Source organism: Gossypium hirsutum, chromosome A10, assembly GCF_007990345.1.
Source record: "Gossypium hirsutum isolate 1008001.06 chromosome A10, Gossypium_hirsutum_v2.1, whole genome shotgun sequence".
NCBI lineage: Eukaryota > Viridiplantae > Streptophyta > Magnoliopsida > Malvales > Malvaceae > Gossypium > Gossypium hirsutum.
In genome coordinates, this window is record NC_053433.1 from 109,954,389 (window position 1) to 109,973,757 (window position 19,369).

Here is a 19,369-nt window from a genome sequence, read left to right on the forward strand (position 1 = left end):
AGGCACATTCCAAACCAGCTGCTGTCTCCCTCATGAATGCTGATACCCTATTCATATATTTTTAATTTTTTGAAAAGAGTTATGTTGTATGTAAGCTATGAATTGGATGATTAGATCGGTTTTTAAATTAAGTCAATTTTTATTTGTGGGTTTGGGTGAGTTTTTGGTTCAAGTCATTTTGGGTTTAAGTTATTTGAGACTCAGGTTATTCATATTTAGATTTATCATGTCCTATGCAACTTGTGAATTGGGTAGGTTAGCTTGATTTCAAATTCAGTCAATTTGGGTTGAGACAATCGTTTTGAATTTGGATCATATGGGTTTAGGTCATTTCATGTTTGAGTTTTTTAGGATTTGGGTCACTCGGGTTTGGTAGCTGGATTTTTGAGTTTGAGTCATTTTAGTTTTATCGTTCATGTTTGACGCTTAGGTTTGACCGTTTGAGTTAGTGTAAGTTGTTTTATCTAATCATTTTGGGTTTGAATTATTTTAAGTTTAGGTTTAGTGTTCAAATCATTTTGGGTTTGAATCATTTTAGGTTCAGATCATTTTTTGTTCAGATAAAATTTATACCTATACACAGAGATAATTACCTGGTAATTATATCATTTTTGAATTATATCATTTTTTTTAAATATGAAGAATTGAACCTACTTGTGTCAAACACATAATATTATCTGGTAATTAATCTAATTACTCAAGTGTTTGATGTTAAATGTCTGCTTTTGTCTTCGAGGAGGAGCTAGACACGTTGGGGGCATTGTAGTATGTTAATAACTAACCCCAAAGTTCTCTTTCTGCCATACAAATGAACATGGTATTGCCTTATACTATGCATGTGAATGCTACACATGTAAGGATAGTGATAACTTTTGACATATACACCAATCATTCATTAAAGTATTTTAATTTGCAACCAATGATCGTTACTTAAGATATCTTCAATTTTTGCTATTTTCACAGTGTTTAGTTACACTAACTATGCATAAAACCATGCAATTTTATTTTATCTTTTTAATAATATTATTATAAGTTCTGATTATATCTGTTCTTTTTAGTATAATGTATAGAAAAATTCAGTCCCTTCTAGCCTATAAATAGAAGGATAATGCGATTCAGCGCACTCAGACCCCGTCCTCCTGCATTGGCAATAATACCCATACCAATCAAACTACGATTCAATAGGCTATTTTATATTATATTTATCTTACTGATTTACTCTATTAATTTACTAAACATGGCATCATAAACTGAGATCCAAAATTAATTTAGTCAAACGCCTTAAAACAATTTCTAAATCTCTAATTATATTACAATCATAACAAGAATTGACTTACTAATATTATTCTAAATTGAACATGTAAGCTTTAAAACAGCTTGGCACATTATTATTCTCTAAACCTCACAACTTGCACCTTATTTATTTAGATAAAATAATTGACTACTCAACACTCATAAAATTAGCACAGTTAATCATTAGCAGCCTCACAATATTATTGCATTCCTTTGTGAGGTAGACACACACCAAACTCTTACTTAAGAACAGCTAATGATATGCTTAAAAACAAATCATAGCTATCATAATAATAAAAAGTGGGTTTACAAGGCCATTTGTCTTCTTCAATTAAACCTAATTGTTTGGATATAATCGCCAACTTTCTCTTGCTTCTTACCACATAAGTTTAGTTGGGTTTTTGTTAGGTTAAATTATGGTTTTGGTCTGTTTATTATACTTAAATTTAAGATTTAATCCCTTCCAAAGGTGTAGATAAGTAGATAAGAGGACAAGCTGTGGCATTGATCCCTTAAAAATGGTAAATATGTCTTTTGGTTCCTTTGAAGTTTATGAAATTACATGTTAGTATGATGGTAAAATTGCATTTTACCCCCCCCAAAAAATTTATGATTCATCTTTGACCCCCTTAAAACAATTTTCTAGCTTCACCCTTGATCCTTTCACTTTAATTCGACATAATTTAGTGCATTTACTTTCATAGTGTTATTTGCTAGTTTAAATAAATAATACCGTTAATAATTCTAATTAAAATGCTGACGTGAATTTCTTTTTTCTTGAGAACACCCATTTCAATTCATTATGCCAAGATGACTCTTTTTAAGAAAAATCCACAGAAGTATTTTAATTGAAATAGTTAACGGTGTTACCTAATTGAACTAATTAATAACCTTATAGAAATAGAGAGACTATAAATTATGCCAAATTAAAATAAAAGAACTAGATCTGAAACCATAGTAGAAGGACCAAAACCATAAATTAAACCGATTTCTCAAAAAGTACTTCCAAAACTATGAAATCAAACTAGGGTCCTTGATTTATATGGTTAATTAATAGGCAATGGTATTTTAGGCATGAACCAATATCTAAATTGCACTAGAGGACACTTGAAAGATTAAAATTTTAAGCTGCCTCAATGGTGATTTGGAAATCATGATTATATTCATGAAATATTGAACCAAAAAAAACATTTAAGTAAAAAGAAAAAACACAAAAACAAAAATAAGAAAAGGGATATTTGATGTTAATTGATAATAAAAAATATTAAGGTTCTAGATCCGGATTTCCTTAAGAAGAACTAAGCTTGGTGTTGGTGTTGGTGTTGGTGTTGGGTGATTAGTTGTCATTGAGTATACAAGTAGCTAACAAGAAGAGGTGGAAGAAGCAAAGAATAGGAACAAAAATAGTAAAGTAGGAACGTGTATTAGAAGCATAAAATATTATCTTATATTGTATTATATTTGTGGATTCATTTGAGAAGATCCTTTCTGGCTTTTTTTTTTTTCTATTTTTTTCACCACCACTCAACATGAGAGTGAGAGGAAGAGAGAGAAAGAGAGAGAGAGAGGGGGCATTTTAGTAAATGAAAAATAAAATAAAATTATGAAAATTAAGCCACAAACATTTTTTTTAAGCAAAATTGGTTGTGGTGGTGACAAATCCAAGCCTAAACTCTCTCTCTCTCTAGTGTTTAACACATTGTAAAAGAAGAATTGAAACCAGAGAATAAAAAGAAAAAGAAAAAGAATACCCATCATAAAACTTTACACATATATATCACATTATTCATTGCTTTTCATCAAAGAATTCAAGTTTTCATATGATTGTCATTTGATCAATTAAGGACAAAAGAATCAAAAGAATCTTATAAAATGTTGAATAAATATAAAAAAAAAATCAAAAACACCCAATTCAGCTTTGGATGATATAATCATTTGTATAATATAAACGAGGGATAAGTAAAAAAAAAAATAAGAGTTAAAAAAAAATGGGATTCTTTAACCTTGTTTTAGTAATGACAATCCACCAAAGTGGGGGCGGAGAAGACAAGAGCTGATTGTTGTTGCTGCTGCTGTTGCTGTTGTTGTTGCTGCTGCTGCTCCTGCTGCTGTTGTTGCTTGGAAGCAAAGGAGAATTTCGGTTCCCGATGGTCGACATCATCGGGGGCCGGAAGATTGAGATCCAAGTCCAAAGACAAAACGTTCTTCGGTTTCTTAGGTTGCTGAGGTTGTTCCAATGGCGTTGCCACTTTCAACGACAACGCAGTGTTAGCAGCAACAACACTATTACTACCACCTCCTATGGACCCTCTATGCCTTCTCATATGTCCTCCCAAGGCTTGTCCCGATGTAAACTCCGACCCACAAATGGAGCATTCATGGACCTTATTAGGCTTACCATTATTATTGTTGTTGTTGTCTTTGTTGTTATTCCCATACAAAACCCTATTGTTAATGTTATGATTGTTGTAGTTGTTGGTGTTGCTCAATTGAAGGGAAAGAGATGAAACGTTGTTAGTGATCTTCATGAATTGTTGTTGTTGGTGTTGCCCTTCTTCTTCATCCGATAATCCTATCGTCGTCGTTCCCGCCGTGAATTGTCGTATTTTCTCGTCAACCGTTGCTGCCGCTTTTGGTTTCTTATGACTGGCACGATGACCGCCCAGGGCTTGGAACGAAGGGAACGTCCGGTTGCACGTTTTGCACTCGTAAACGTAGTACCCAGCCTTACCGTCCCCGTTGGAAGCGGCTTCCATGAACCTTCTGCTGTTGAATTTGTTGTAAACAACCCCGGAATCATGTTGTTGATGCGGATGATGATCGTCGGGTTGTTGTAATAACTTGAGGGGCGGCTCCCTAGATTGGCCTTGAGCCAATAGGATCAAACAATTAGCCATGTCTTCTTCTTCCTCGGTGGTGCTATCTTGGTAATTATCGGAGGAAGAAGAAAGTGACAAATATTCACCACAATTGTTGTTGTTGTTCTCCATGTTCACAACATTATCGCCATTGAAAATAGAATTGTTTGAAGCAATGGCAAAAGGGATAGGAGATTGAGGCCTTAAACGCTTGGTTCGCTTACCTTTAACGATGATGTTGTTGGTTTGGTCTTTAGACCCCATTGGGACTTCCTCAGGTGCTTCCATTATCTTCCCCAACACAAACCCAAATATAAAAAAAAAAAAACAATGAAACAAATAGGGGGAGAAAGATAGAGAGGAAGCAAAGGAGAGGGAAGTGGGGTGCAATATATAACCAAAAGGAAAGAAAGGAAAAAGACACATATGATAAAAAAGAAGAGGGAGAAAGAAATGGGCTTTTGGGGTCAGTTTTGGAGTCAAAATGGGGGAGACCCCAATGGAATAGTAAAAAGAAAAAAGAGAGAGGAGTAAATAAGTAAGGTCAGATTTTGTTGAGCTGACAAATGATTAAATGGGGCAAAAACAAACCAAGGGATGTAACTGAAAAAGAGGCAAAATTAGAAGAGTTGTGGAGAGGGTTTGATGAACGTAAAAGTCCCGTTTCACACTCTCTTTCTCACACTTTGCCAACGCACTTCACCATTAATATTTTAATTAACGTCAACAAATATTATAAATATTGTTGTATATTTCAAGTATAGCAACAATTATTGGTTCTGTATCCATATCATCCCATGCTTTGTTACACGATATAAGCATGCTTCCACTTACCTTTTCCTGTCTTAATTACATTTATAAATCATATGGTCCTTTCCTTTAGTTTGAGTGAGAGAATTTAGGCCAATTTGTTGAGATCCACATTTCATCCAACGGGGTAAAAACTGTAAATTAACCCTTGCAATAATTAGTTTTCTTCAGGGGCTAAACTGCAAGTTTCCAACAATTAGCTTTGTCCTTGGTTTAATGGCAACTTTGAGATCTTACTGTACATAAATACTATATGTAGATTTTCGGTTTAAATTTTACTCTAATTTAAGACTTATCATGTTAAAATGGTTGAAATTGAATTATAAATGTTTAAAGTGATAAAAAATGTAATTTATATATATAATTCAAAAGATAAAAAGGATTATATTGAATAATTAAAATTTAAGGAGATTAAAAAGGGTATTATACCCTTTAGTAAGGGTGCTAATGCCATTGTCTGCCCTCTTTGGTTTCTCTCATGTTTATACTTTTACTAGATATGTTTATAGGCCAGACCACTCAATCTCGAAAGTTCACTTGAAATTTGGGAAGATTTGGCAAAAATATTAGGTCTGTTTAAAATATGACCTGGGCTCGAGCTTCAACATTCAAGGCTTGAGCCTGACTTATTTTTATGTTTGTGATGTTCTATATTATGTTATTGTTATAAATTATGTAATGTATAACACATAAAAAATTAAATCTATAACACTACTATAATGTAAACCTTAAAAAATGAGTATATATAAAATTTTAGTAAACAAAAAATATATAAAACTATTAAATATGAAATTAAGAATAATATAAATATATATTTTTATTTTTTTAAACATGGGTAGGCCTAAAATTAGTTTCAGTTAATTATTTAGAAATATGAGTGGACTTAAACAAAATTTTAAGTCCATATTTAGGACCAAATCGAAAACTTGAACAAATATAAAATATATTAATATTATACCTAGACCCGACCCATGAACACTTCTAACTTACACATGTTATACTTATAACTTAAAAGAAAAAAAAAGCCAATTAGGTTATTAATAAAAATAAAAAATTAAATTAAATTGGTAAATTTTGATTTGTTTGTAATGAGATTTGGATATTTAGTTTTGTAAATACATATTAAAAGGTTGGACCATTATTAAGTCAAATGTATCTTTAATGTCAAAATGGTCATTTAATAAGTTTTAAATTAAAGTGGTCCAAAAAGAAATGGTAATAGAATGTGTCACACCGGTATGAGTAGAATTTTTTTTTACTTGCAATAAACTTGATATAACAATCACAAGGACTTGCCTTTCCCTCATCACAATGTTATATTCTAAAAGAATAAGATAGTTACGTAATGTAAGCATTGGGACACAAGTCAACACTACTTATTACTTTAGCATCACATTTTACCCGTTATATATCACTCCCCATGCCATCCATATCATGTTTCTCATCATTGGAACCCTTTATAACATAAATTAAAACTGTGTTGTTATAGATTCTAATTATATTTATTTTTTATACAATATGTAGAATATAATCCTTCCTCAACTTATAAATAATAGGATCATGTGTTTCAGTATACTTGAACACATGTTCTCTTGCATTAACAAGAGTGTCTATTCCAATTGAGCTATGTGTTTTTGAATGAATAAAATTTTGTGTTGTAAAGTAAAACATATGTTAAATCTGTTTAATAAAAATAATAACGCAATTTTAGGCCAAAGTTAAAAATTTTGACCTTTTTACTTGAGTTAAAATTTAAGATTAAAAGCATAATTTGGTTTGAAAAGCTACCTACTTATCATTGCTTTTGGATTGAAAATCACTTTTTAACCTCAATGGTAAACAAAACATTATTTATGGCTTGAGTTACTCGCTCATGCTAATAGATATGACTCATTTTAGGTCGGGTTGGACAGTTTTCTTATTTTATTTCAAGTTGATTTGAATATAAATTAAATAATTTGAAATTTTTTATTTACGCTTAACTGTAAAAATATATAAATACTAATAGAAAAATCATATTAAAAAAAAAAAAACTAAATGGACTGATCGACTTGAACTTAAAACTTTCATTTTAAGATCAAGCCATGATTCGGTCGGATGGAAGAAAGTTTGATAAGCAAATTAACTTTGGCTCAACGAATGTGTGTGTGGTGAGAAGATTGGAGTGGAGTGCAAGCCTGGAAGCCCCACGGAATCCACCCTGCTATCCCTGCCTTCTCTTTCTTTGCTTCTTTACTTATTTTTTCTTCCATCTCTTTCTTTTATTGGCATGCTTCATGCTCTCTTTTCATTACATCTAATTCCTTTCTACAAAATAAAATAATAAAACAAGAATGAAGCTATTCACTAAATTTGTTTGTCCATCCGGTTAAATTGGGTTGTATATGTCTAAATTCGACTCGATAGTAAGGGTGGAAAAAATTTATTCAAATTGATTTAATCAATTTTATTGATAGTCTTCGGTTAAGACTATTTGATTAAATTGGTTATGATGATTAATTTGATTTTGTAGATGATTAAAATAGATTATGGCGATCAGTTATTATTTATGAATTTTTATAATAAATTCAATTAAATTAATTGGCTTTTAATATATATTATAATATATGATAAATAAAAGTTTTAATTAAACCAAAACCAAACTTCTCTTGGTATTTTATTTTTCATATTTGAAAGGAAGCGAGAGAAAAAAAGAAAAAAGAAAAAAACAATTTAACCGACTGAATCGATTGATATTATTGTCAATGTTGAATTAGTTAAGAGATAAGCTAGTTAGAGTGCCGTTAAAATATGGATCGTTTCTTTTCGATTTCTTTAACCAAACAGACCAACCCGAGGAATTATTCTCCCCTACCCAATTACCCCTTTCTTTAGTATTCATATTTTATAAAGTATATATTATAAAATATTAGCAAAATCTTTTTATATTAGTATTTAATTGAATTTAAATAAATAAATATTTTTTATTTAATTTGAATCTCAATTAAATAAGACGAACCCGTAAAAGTAAAATTTTTTTTGCTCAAACCTAGTCTTAATTAAATTTATTGTGTCAAGATGGCTGTCTAGCTCTTAATTAGGTTTATTTAATTCTTTGATGGATAAAGTAATATATGGTAGGATGTAAATTATAATCTCAAAGTGAGTAAGTTTTAATGCCAAGATTTATTTGGAGTAATGGTTAGAACTCCCATCTGGCATTTGGATGATATGGGTTCAAATATTGTTATGCCTCTTTCCCTCTCCAATATCATAAATATTAAAAAAGGTTACTGTATTATTTGATAGTTGAGTTTAATATTTTTTTTCTAATGTGGTACTTTTGTACCCAAAGGTAACAATTTTAATTTTTTAGTGTTTAGTTCAAGCTTAGGGTTGATTTGATGAAAATATTAATTGCTAATATTATTAGGTTTGAGTTTTTTAGGCTTTTGTTAATATAAATTTAGTGCTAATTGTAAATTTATTTAATTTTACGTTTAATTTGTCAAATATAGTTTAATAGATATGATTTAATTCGGGTTTTACGATTGATTTGATGAAAATTAATTTAAAAAAACACTATTACTTTAGGTATCAAATTGAACCAAAAACTAACACATGTATTATTATTAAAAAAATGTCAAAGAACCCTAAATTGCAAAACAACAATAAATTCGTGTCGAATGCGACCACTATTTATTTATGAAACCCTCTTTAATTTAAGTTTTTAATGTCTAAAAAAATCAGCTTTATTTATTTATTTTTAATTTATACGTAGGAAACTACCAATAACATAGAATTTGCTCCTCCGTTACTTTAATTAGGGGTGTTCATTCGGTTAACCGACCCGAAATTACTATAACCGAATTAACCGACCTTCCAAAAATTTTAACCGTTAACCGAACCGATTTTTTTTTTAAAAAAATTTAACCGAACCGAAATTTTTTCGGTTAATAAGGTCGGTTAACCGAATTAACCGAAAATTATGTATTTTTTATTTTTGGTTAAAAATTACCCGAATTACCCAAATTAACCGAATTAACCGAATTAACCGAATTACCGAAAAATACCCGAATTTTTTTTATTTTTTATTTTTAAAATTTAAAAAATTTATAAATTATTAAAGTAAATTGGGTTTTAGACTTTAGTAAATTGGGTTGTCTTTTAGTTTTAGTTTTATTGGATTGGGTAATTGGGTAAACTTTAGTTTTAGTTTTATTGGGTTGGGTAATTGAGTTTGGGTTGGGTTGGATAATTTTATTTATTAATTTTTTCGGTTAACCGAAAATTTTCGGTTAACCGACTGGTTTCGAACCGAATTAACCGTTAACCGAAAAATCATAAAAAAATTAACCGACCCCCGACCGAAAAAATTCGGTTAACCGACCGATTAACCGAATTCGGTCGGTTAACCGAATTTTTTCGGTTTTACCCGAATTATGCACACCCCTAACTTTAATTACACAAACAGCTTGTAAGTGAATAAAGAATTACTAAAAGAATTGCAGAATTAAAAATTTTGAAAGTCAAACTCGTGTATTGATTTGATGATTAGAATGTTCATTGCTTCAGATGAGACCTGAATTTAAATCGTATTAATTACAAATTTATTAAAAAAGAATAATTTTTAGAGATTTAAGTACATGTTATGAGTGTTTTATATGATCCACACATCATCATGCTGTATTGATAATGACCTACTTATTTTTATCAAATAGCATTAAACATGTACAATGTCATTTATTTATTATTTAATTGAAGTAGGTAATTAATTTTTATTCTTTTATTACGATTATAGAGGAAATTTAGCTTTTAATTTGGTCATTAAAATACTAATAATTAAAAAGGCTGCTTGAATCGGCCAAAAGCCAATCATTAGCGGTCAGTACTTCAACTTGGATAGCAATGCATTGGTTAAAGATAATTAATTATTAACTTTTTTTTAAATTTTTTAATATTTATAGAGATTTTTTTATTCTATTTATACAACTCTTTTTACAGTGCATTTATTTATAGAACTTAAAAAATGTTTATTATTTTTAGTAACTAACTAACTAAATAGATTAAGGCTAACCATTTATATAGTTATTTAACTATTAAAATTTTTTATTTTAAATATTTGAAAAAGAAATTGTAATTTAGAAACTCGTATTATATAATTTATTTATTTTAATCACTTTCGTTAAAAATTCTAACAAAAATATGATATAATTTTTTTTACATGTAAACCAATCATTTAATGTCACATGGCCTAATTTACCATGCCATAAGTATTGTATACGACTTTAAAGGACAAAAATATAATTTGCTTAATATTAATTACTAACCCAAATAAAAGAAAAAATAATAATTAAATAGTTGGAAACCCGCAAACATCTGAATCTTCATCTTCTTCCTCAAAATTACCTTAAAATTTGAATGAAAAAAACCAAAGCATTTTATTATTTTCCATCTTCTTCTTCTTCATCTTGGATCTCACAAGACCGATAAAAAAACAATTTAATACATATGCAAAGGTAAATCCGATGATAAACAATCAAATTAGTGATTTTTTCTATGGATCTAATAGCAATAAAGAAATAATTATTGAGAAAGAAGGAAACCTGGATGAGCCAAAGAGCATCGGTAGTGACAACGATGCCCCACATAATAGTGGCTTGAACGTCGGTGAGCTGTAGACGTTGCCCAAGCTTAAGGAACTTCAACAAGGCCCTTTCTCCGGCTATTCCTGAAATCCCCACATCTGATTTGAAAATGAAACCCTAGCCTCAATTCCTTTGTCTTCCCTTCCCAATTCCTTCCTCTTCACTTTAATCCCCAATTCCGATTTGAAAATGAAACCCTAAACCAAATTCCTTCGTCTTCCCTTCCCGATTTCTTCCTCTTCACTGCTGCATTTGAAGTTAACACCAGAGACTCACAAATGCAAATATCCCAATTTTTAGGGTTAAACTCATTTAAATTAAATTAAAAGTTCGGGGACTAAAATGATAAATTTTTAATGAATAACAATGACATGAACTTTTATTTTACATGGAAAATAAAAATTTAAAAGAAAAAATACATGTCAGCTTGTCGTTTACCCATAAATTAAAAGCATGGACCTAATTGAACATGCTAAAATTTTCTAATAAGACTACTTGCATAAACAATAAAACGTCAGGGGCTGAATATGAAATTAACCCATTATTCATTTCCCCAAAGGCCTTGTCTATGGTCCCGTGGACAGGTCTCACCATGCCAATACTCAGTACACTCTTTTTATATATAGTTATATATGTATGTGTCTGCGTGCGAATCCAACTAACCATGTGCAGCAAAGTAGCACCAACTAATTAACTAATAACAAGAGGGAAAAGGACATAATAGTGCACATTATGTTTGAATAAATTGTGGAGATATCATATGGATATGATTATGGTGAACCAAAACGAAGATATAGAAGTATACTTAGTGGCCGATCACCACCCCCAACTGCTTTACTTCATTTTGCCATAATTTCCTTGAACCTAATGTCACCCATTAGGTTTGGTGCTAGTATTGGATTTTTAGATGAATTATATTTGCATTAATGGAATTTATAGAAATTTTAAGTTTGTGAATGATACATATTTTGGTTGGGATTTCTAAATTAAGCTAATTTTTTTTTACTAAAGTGGCTGATGATGGTTAAATTCAGATGAAAAATATGCATGGAAAAAGAATATTATATATTAACTTGAGGTAGATCCATAACAAATCTGTCATAGTACTACTATACATCAATTTTTTTTTTAAAAATTATAACATGATCGGACCCAACTTTTATTTGTGGAATTTAAAATTGATTGGACATATTAATATACAATCACAACAATAATACTTATCCCTAAGATATGTTATGTATAAAATAATAAATAGTATACTTATCATGTTATCAATATCAAGGTGGACTATCTCCATAACCCAAGTCATTGTTAATGTGTGAAATTGGTGAGATAATTCCAAGGAAAGACATGCTATAATTGGTGACCCAAGGAAAGACATGCTATAATTGGTGACACCTCTTGTTCAATTAAGACACCAATATATATATATTTATGATTTTAATATTTAATAAGTAATAAAAAAAGCTATAATAATATGCACAGATTGAATGTGGTTTAAGTTGTGGGGGCATGAAGAAAAGAGAAAATGGAAGGATAAAGGAGGGCAAGTTCTTGGGCATGAAGATAGTGAATATTAATAGTGTGGGGCACGTAAGGTTTGTAATTAACTCATCATCCAAATCAAAGAATATTGGGAAAGATTCCCAAGCAAAGGATCTATTCCTTATTTTATATCATGGTTAATTTGTAAGCTCTTTTATCATTTTATATCATGGTTTGTGGGCTCTTTTATCTCTAAGTATTCAACGATTAGAGATGTTAATGGATTGGATTCTGCATAATTTGATTTTTAATTTTTTTAAGTTTAAGTTTAATTGAATTTGATTTATTTGAATAATATTTTTTACTATTAAATGAATCAATTTCTACGTACTATTAAAAAAATCAAATAAAACAATTTTATTTAAATTTTTTAATAATATATGAATTGAATTCATCTACTTTACATTAGAACTAATTTGATTTAATCCCTTAATAGAGGAACCTATCAGGTACTTAACATACATATTATTGGAGGGATTTGTTGGGGGTACTTAACATACATACATATTATTGGAGGGATTTGTTGGGGGACGTAATGGCCTTGAACTCCAAAAATTGATTTTTTTTAACCTCTTAAATTATTAGGGAATTACAAATTAATTAAATGACCCCTAAATTTTTTTATTTATTTCTGAACCCTTCATCTATATATAGTGTGTGAGGGTAGGGGGAAAACTAGCTTGGAAGAGAATGCTTGGTAGCAAGTGAGAGCAAGTTTGGGCAGTGAAATTAGAAGTGACCATTTTCAATATTTTATTTCATCCATTAGAAAGAGAAAGAGAAAGAGGTTCAGTAGCTTCTGATCCACTCAATGCACCATGTTAGTAACAAGTTAGCAGCCCTCTAATCAATTCAATAAATTAATTGACCTTCAATAAATAAAGATTAAAAAAGAATGTATGACATCTTTAATCATTTGAGTCAACTATTACAATGTCCAGCTAGCCTAACCTAAATATAATATGACATTATGAAATGAGGTCTTATCTTATCTTGATATTACATTTGATTATATATGATTATTTTTATTTTGCTTTAACTGTTCTTATGATGTTAATATAGTTATCCATGTGACAATATTTTAGTTTGTTTTATCTCTAACTTATAAATAAGAGAATAATAAATTTTAGTGTACTCGAATCCACGTTCTCCTACATTGACAATAATGTCTGTGCCAATTGAGATAAAACTCAATCAGCGAATATAATCATTCTTTAGTTACACTTATTAATTTATTTCTTTTATGAAATGTAATACTTGATTAAAATTTTAGGTTTTCTTATATATAATAATTTGTCGTAATGGAAGCTTGCTTCTTTTACAAGGCAATGTCGATGGATAAAATGTTGCTTGATTTTCGTAGCTTAGGACATTTGATCACCAATAATTCCTATGTTACTTAATGGGTGTCGTTTAATATAATTATTATTGATTCATTTTCCTTATAAAAGAAGACCAATGATTTGTCAATGAAGCATTGTATTACTCTTACAAATTTCGAGGTTTTAGATGGGTAAGTTAATTTGAGTTAATTGTTCAATTTAGTACTTTTAAAGTTTGATTTTAATAGTAATTGTTGATATAATTATAAGTTGTAATTTAAAAAAAAAATCATGATTTAATATTTAATATTATTTATTAAATAAAAATTATTTAACAATATTAAGATATTAGAAAATTTTTAATATTAAAAAAAGAAAAAGAAAGTTGGTGCTCATGATCACACGTTTATCCAACATGTCAGAAGATGCATCTTGATGTTCTGAGTCACGTTATTAGCGTGTATAGACTTTGATCATATTGCGAGAGTATATAAGTGTCCTTTTGTATAGCTTCCAAATTGATAATGGATTTTTTATATTAGCAAGCATCTAATTCATAGGTTTACAAACTCATTCGCCTATTATATGTTTTGATATTATCTGTTTTTTTTACACAATGTTTAAAACTATCCATAACCCCTTCCTAATCCATAAATAAGAGGATAATGCGCTTCCACGCACTTGAATCCATGTTTTCCTACATTAAAAACAATACTTATACCAATTGGGTTGAGACTCAAAAATTTATCTGTTCCTATAACTTTTACATGATAAAATATATTATTTATAAATGATATTATGTTTGTTTATCTCTTATACTATCTAAATATATTTTCGAAACACCACGTAGAATATATATTTCTATTAATAATGTATATTTAATTATTAGATAATTACTTTTACATTTTAAGTATTTATCAATAAAAAAAATATTTTTTAATTTTACTTCCAAATTATAATTACTTTTAAAATATCAAGAAGTAAAGCAAGAGTAAAGACCCTTAAATTTGTGATGAACTATTAACTAAAAATCATATTTTTAAAAATCAATATAAAAGAAAATTGAAGAAGAATATATTTAATATGATTTGCATAAATACTCATAATCAACTAAACAAAAAATCTTGCAATATCAAAAAATAAATAATAAGGATATATTTGATACAAACATATACAATTCATGTAAATCATTGTAAATGAGAACTCATAAGAATTTACTATAAAGAGAAAAGACAATAAAAAGAGTTATGGAGAGAAACTAATTAGAAGCAAGAAAATTTTTTTAGGGGACCGAAATTAAATTGAAAATTTTATTATGGTAAAAATGTAATTTTACTTTTTGAATAGCCTATATTTTTATAATTTTTAAAAGATTAAATAAAAAAATTATCATTTTTAGGGGGTTAAAGTGTGGTTTTACCTTTATAAATTTAAAATTTTAAAAATTTTAAAGGGTTTAAATGAAAATTTTTTCATCTTAAGGCGGGTCGGGTCCTGTTAATCCCCCACTTTAGAGAGAAAAAAATGAAAATAGAAAGAGAGTAGCTTATTGAAAAGTGTATAAAATCCTTATATAATGTAATTTAAATGTAATTAAAACCTATAAAATGTAACTTCTATTGAATTAGTAGATAAAATGTAAATTTTTCAAAAACTAGAACACATTTTAAATTGAAAAAGAAAAGAAAAAGTTATGTATTCCTGTTTTTATACTTAAAAAAAACTTAAAATTGAATTTCATGTATAGACCTGCCAGTTAGGGTGTTTATTATCCCAGGTGTGGCTTAAATTCGAATCGCGCTAATTGCATTACTGTTAAGACTTTGCCTCACTTTTGTGATTTAATAAAAAAAACTTAAAATTCCAATATATAATTCAATATTATAATATATGTTTTTTAATTTTTTTTTTCAAAATATTTAAATTCTCTTAATTTTATGACTAAATAAGGAATTGGTTTTATATATTATATAAATCAACTAAAAATCACTTATAGTAATATAAATGTGGCAAATAAAAACCTAAAATATATAACAAACATTCGCTTATCATTTGTTCCCTTTAGACAAAAATAAGAGAGGCATAGACATGTTCTTTGTCAATTTTCCTACTAAGTAATAGGCTTAGTGAGTTATGATGGAGGTTAGACACATGCATTTAATAATTTGAGTAAATTTTGATTGGATCAAACAAGGTCCATGTGGAAGGCAACTACCACTTCATGGCGAGTTGTGATCTTTAGGCGTGGTTGTTTCTAGCAATTGGTTTGGCGGAATTTTCTCTGATTAAAGTAGTTGATTTGACGATGTCAACTAAGATAATTAGGGATGTCAATTGGGCGGGACGGGTATGGCGCCCCACACCCATTCCTTCATAGAACTTTCATCCCCATCTCATCCCTATCCCGTGACCGGCTGCGGGTATAAAACCCAAAACCATCCCCACCCTGCGACTCGTGAGACTAAAACCATCTCGCCCACACCACCCACATGGGTCCTCAGACCCACCTAATACTTGCTATACCTACCCCACGATCCACTTCATATAATATATTTATAAGTATCAGTGAAATAAATATAAGTCAAACTTTTTATGAAAAAGTATGAAGCATCTGTCCTTCGGAATTCCACCACATATGTGACATTATTCCAACTGTCATCATTTAAAAAGAAAAAATTCGCCGCGATCCTTTAATTGATTAATGAAATATAACTTCAACACGAGTTTAAAAAATTTAAAAAATAAAGTTCGTACATAATATCTAAATACAAACAATGTCTCAAATACATCATAAATGTTTTCAAATGTAACACAAGTGTAAAAATTCCAAAAATAAATCAATACATGTCACTCTTGTTACTTCTGTATCATATTCATCTTCTAATTTTTCTATCAATTGTGAGCATAGTATCTCTTTAACTTCACCTGAACCTACATATGAGAAATTGTGATGAGTACTCACTTTTTTTCTAAATTGGGTGAGAAATTGTGGAATACTCTCCTTTTTTTTTCTAAAAAAATAACAATGAATGTGAGTTGAGTACTATTATCAAAATTAAATTTTTATTTTTTAAATATGCTTATTATATTACGCAAGGTCGGCAGAGATGGGGCGGGTGGGAATGAGGCACGTATAAGGTCATACCCATGCCTGCCCTATCACCCATGGTGAATCTAATTTATGTTCTCATTCTCATCCCACCACCCGCGAAACTTGTATCCATCCCTACCCAATTGGATGCGAAATGAGGCGGGACCCCACAAAACCCACCCCACTAACATCCCTAAAGCCAATATGTATTGATATAATAAATAGATCCAAAATATTTTTTTTTTCACTCAAAAAAAGGTTCCTCTAACTGAATTAATTTGTGCTCATTATAATTCTTCGAATTTGAGACATTTTATCTAAAGATACACCCACAACTTCATTTAGTCTATCACTTTAATCTCCTTGACATTGTGCAACAAACAATACAACAATTGTTTACACCTACCACTATATTATTGTATTTCAATATTTATAATTCTTTTTACAATTTGGTAGGGCATATTATATTATTAAAGGAAAACATATGTTTAATTTTTGAAAATAATATTGTTGGAAGAGATAATCTGTCATAAAATGTATATAAAAATATTGTAAAAATTATTTATAAAATTTTTAAATGACAACTTTATTACTTTAGAAAAACGAAATGGGAGAAGATTGAGTGAAGTTGAAGGCTAAAGCTCTTTATATTTGGCATTTAATTTGTTTATTTATTGTAAGTTTACAACATGAATGAACCTACTGAAAATTCCTTTTCCTTGCACTGTACCAACTTTGCTGAACTGAGAAGTAAATCAAGAAAAACAAACAAGTCAGTACCTAAAAAAAAAAAACTATCCATATAATATAGATTTAAAGTGTTCGTTTTTGCAAAAAGAATCTTTCCAAAAAATATGAAATTCACAATTAATTTATACATATTTAATTAACTACTAAAATTACATATAATTATCAATATTGAACTCATTCGATTCTACTTGTAAATAGAGCTGATTCTGAATCGAGTTGGGCCTCAATAAAATTTTAGGCTCGTTTTTTAGACTTAGACCTAGCCCAAAAAATAAGTCTAAAATTTTGTCCAAGCTTGACCGGAATTATAAAAGCCAAACCCAAACCCGGCCTAGCCTGATCCATATTAATTCTTCTTAAATTATTTCATTATAGACAACAAATATTAAAAAATATAATATATCAAATACACTTAAAAACATTAAAACAAATATTAAAACAACAAACCAATTGAAAATACATTAAGAATTCTTTATACTAAGATAGTTGCAATTAAAATAGTAGTAAAATTAACAATAAAACATCAATTCTACAATATCCAAATAACATTAAAAGCGATAGCAAAACAACATTAAAAACAATAGCAAAACAATATAAAAATGCACAAAAAAACAACACCCAAACAGCATAAACAACAACAAAAATAACAGTAAAAATAACAAAAACAGTAGCAAAAATAGCACTAAAACACCAGGAACAGCAAGATAATTTTTATTAGAAAATAATTAATTTATTCAGGCCATCCCATTTAGAAAGCGGACTTCATTTTTTGTTCAAGATCATTTTTGGACCTATATTTTTATTCAAACTCTCTTATTTTTCAGATAGACTTTCGAATTAGGCTACCCAACTCGGTCATGATTAATTCTAATTGTAAATCCATATATTTATTTACTTCAAAATTAAAATTAAATTTTTTTCTCATGTAAGGAAAATTATTAAAACAATTTATTTCTATACATACATTTAAATCCCATCATTTAGCAAGTGAAATCTCTCATTCAAATATTTAATCAACAATAGACTTGAAAAATGCCCAAGCATTAAAATTTGGAAAGTGAAATGACATTGTAAAAAACTAGTTACCGAGAACCCAAAATTTTGATTGGCCAACAGTTTAATTCCCCCCCCCCAAAAAAAAAATATTTATTTATTTATTTTGTTATAGGAATTGAGAGATATGTATCAAAGATGGAACATACATAAAGCCAACCCATGTGCCAACATTGGCTCAAGTCATTGTCCAATAAGGAATTTAGTGACACCAATCACTTTTAGAAAAGAGGAGTAGCAGCTGAACATGGAATTAATGTTAATTTTGTTGAGTATGAGATATTCAATTAATGTTAATTACATGTCTCAATCTCTTTCTCTATGGCAAGATGTGATGGGATTAGCTTTAGAGTGGTGTAGACTACCCATTGCTGCTAATTGTTCTTTCTTACACACACATATAAAGCCAAATTGATATTACGATTGATGTAAACAATTAATATTACATAACAATAATTTTAAAATCTTGATAATAATATAAATTTCACAAATAGAATTAGTTAATGCGAAATTCGAATTAAATTGTTGAATTTGATTAAAAAAATACCGTGAGAAAATGATCATACGAGGGTCTAACCTTTATAAAAATGCTCAAATGAAGATTAAACTTTTCGAAATAGTCAAATAAGGGTTTCTCTAATGTCGTATATCAGGCTTGAAATTATATTTTGACTACTTTCTTTTCTTTTGAAACAATATATGATTCATGTGTTATGTGTTTTATTTTAAACACGTTAACATTCACTTTATTTTTTTTTCAAATTGAGTTGGAGTGCGTAAAAAACCCTTATTTGAGTATTTTTATAAAGATTAAGCTCTTATTTAACTATTTTTAAAGACTCCATTTTTATGTGAATAATCTGTAAAACGATGAGTCTTAATTTAAGCATTTACCCTTTATCCCAAATGTTTCTATGTTTATGATCTAGCACAAGCTTAAATTTTGTAAAATTGAAATTATAATGGCTATTTTGAATAGTCGGGAGATCTTACGTTAGGTTTGTTGGTAACATATTGATC

General features: G+C 29.1%; 1 protein-coding gene across 1 annotated transcript; it reads right to left on the reverse strand.

The window, feature by feature from the left end:
• Window positions 1-3,147: 3,147 nt before the first annotated feature.
• On the reverse strand, window positions 3,148-4,652 carry LOC107915588 (zinc finger protein ZAT5). The gene has a single exon (XM_016844725.2). The coding sequence runs from the start codon at window positions 4,575-4,577 to the stop codon at window positions 3,303-3,305; it is 1,275 nt and encodes a 424-aa protein (XP_016700214.2). The 5' UTR covers window positions 4,578-4,652; the 3' UTR covers window positions 3,148-3,302.
• Between the last annotated feature and the right edge of the window lie 14,717 nt (window positions 4,653-19,369).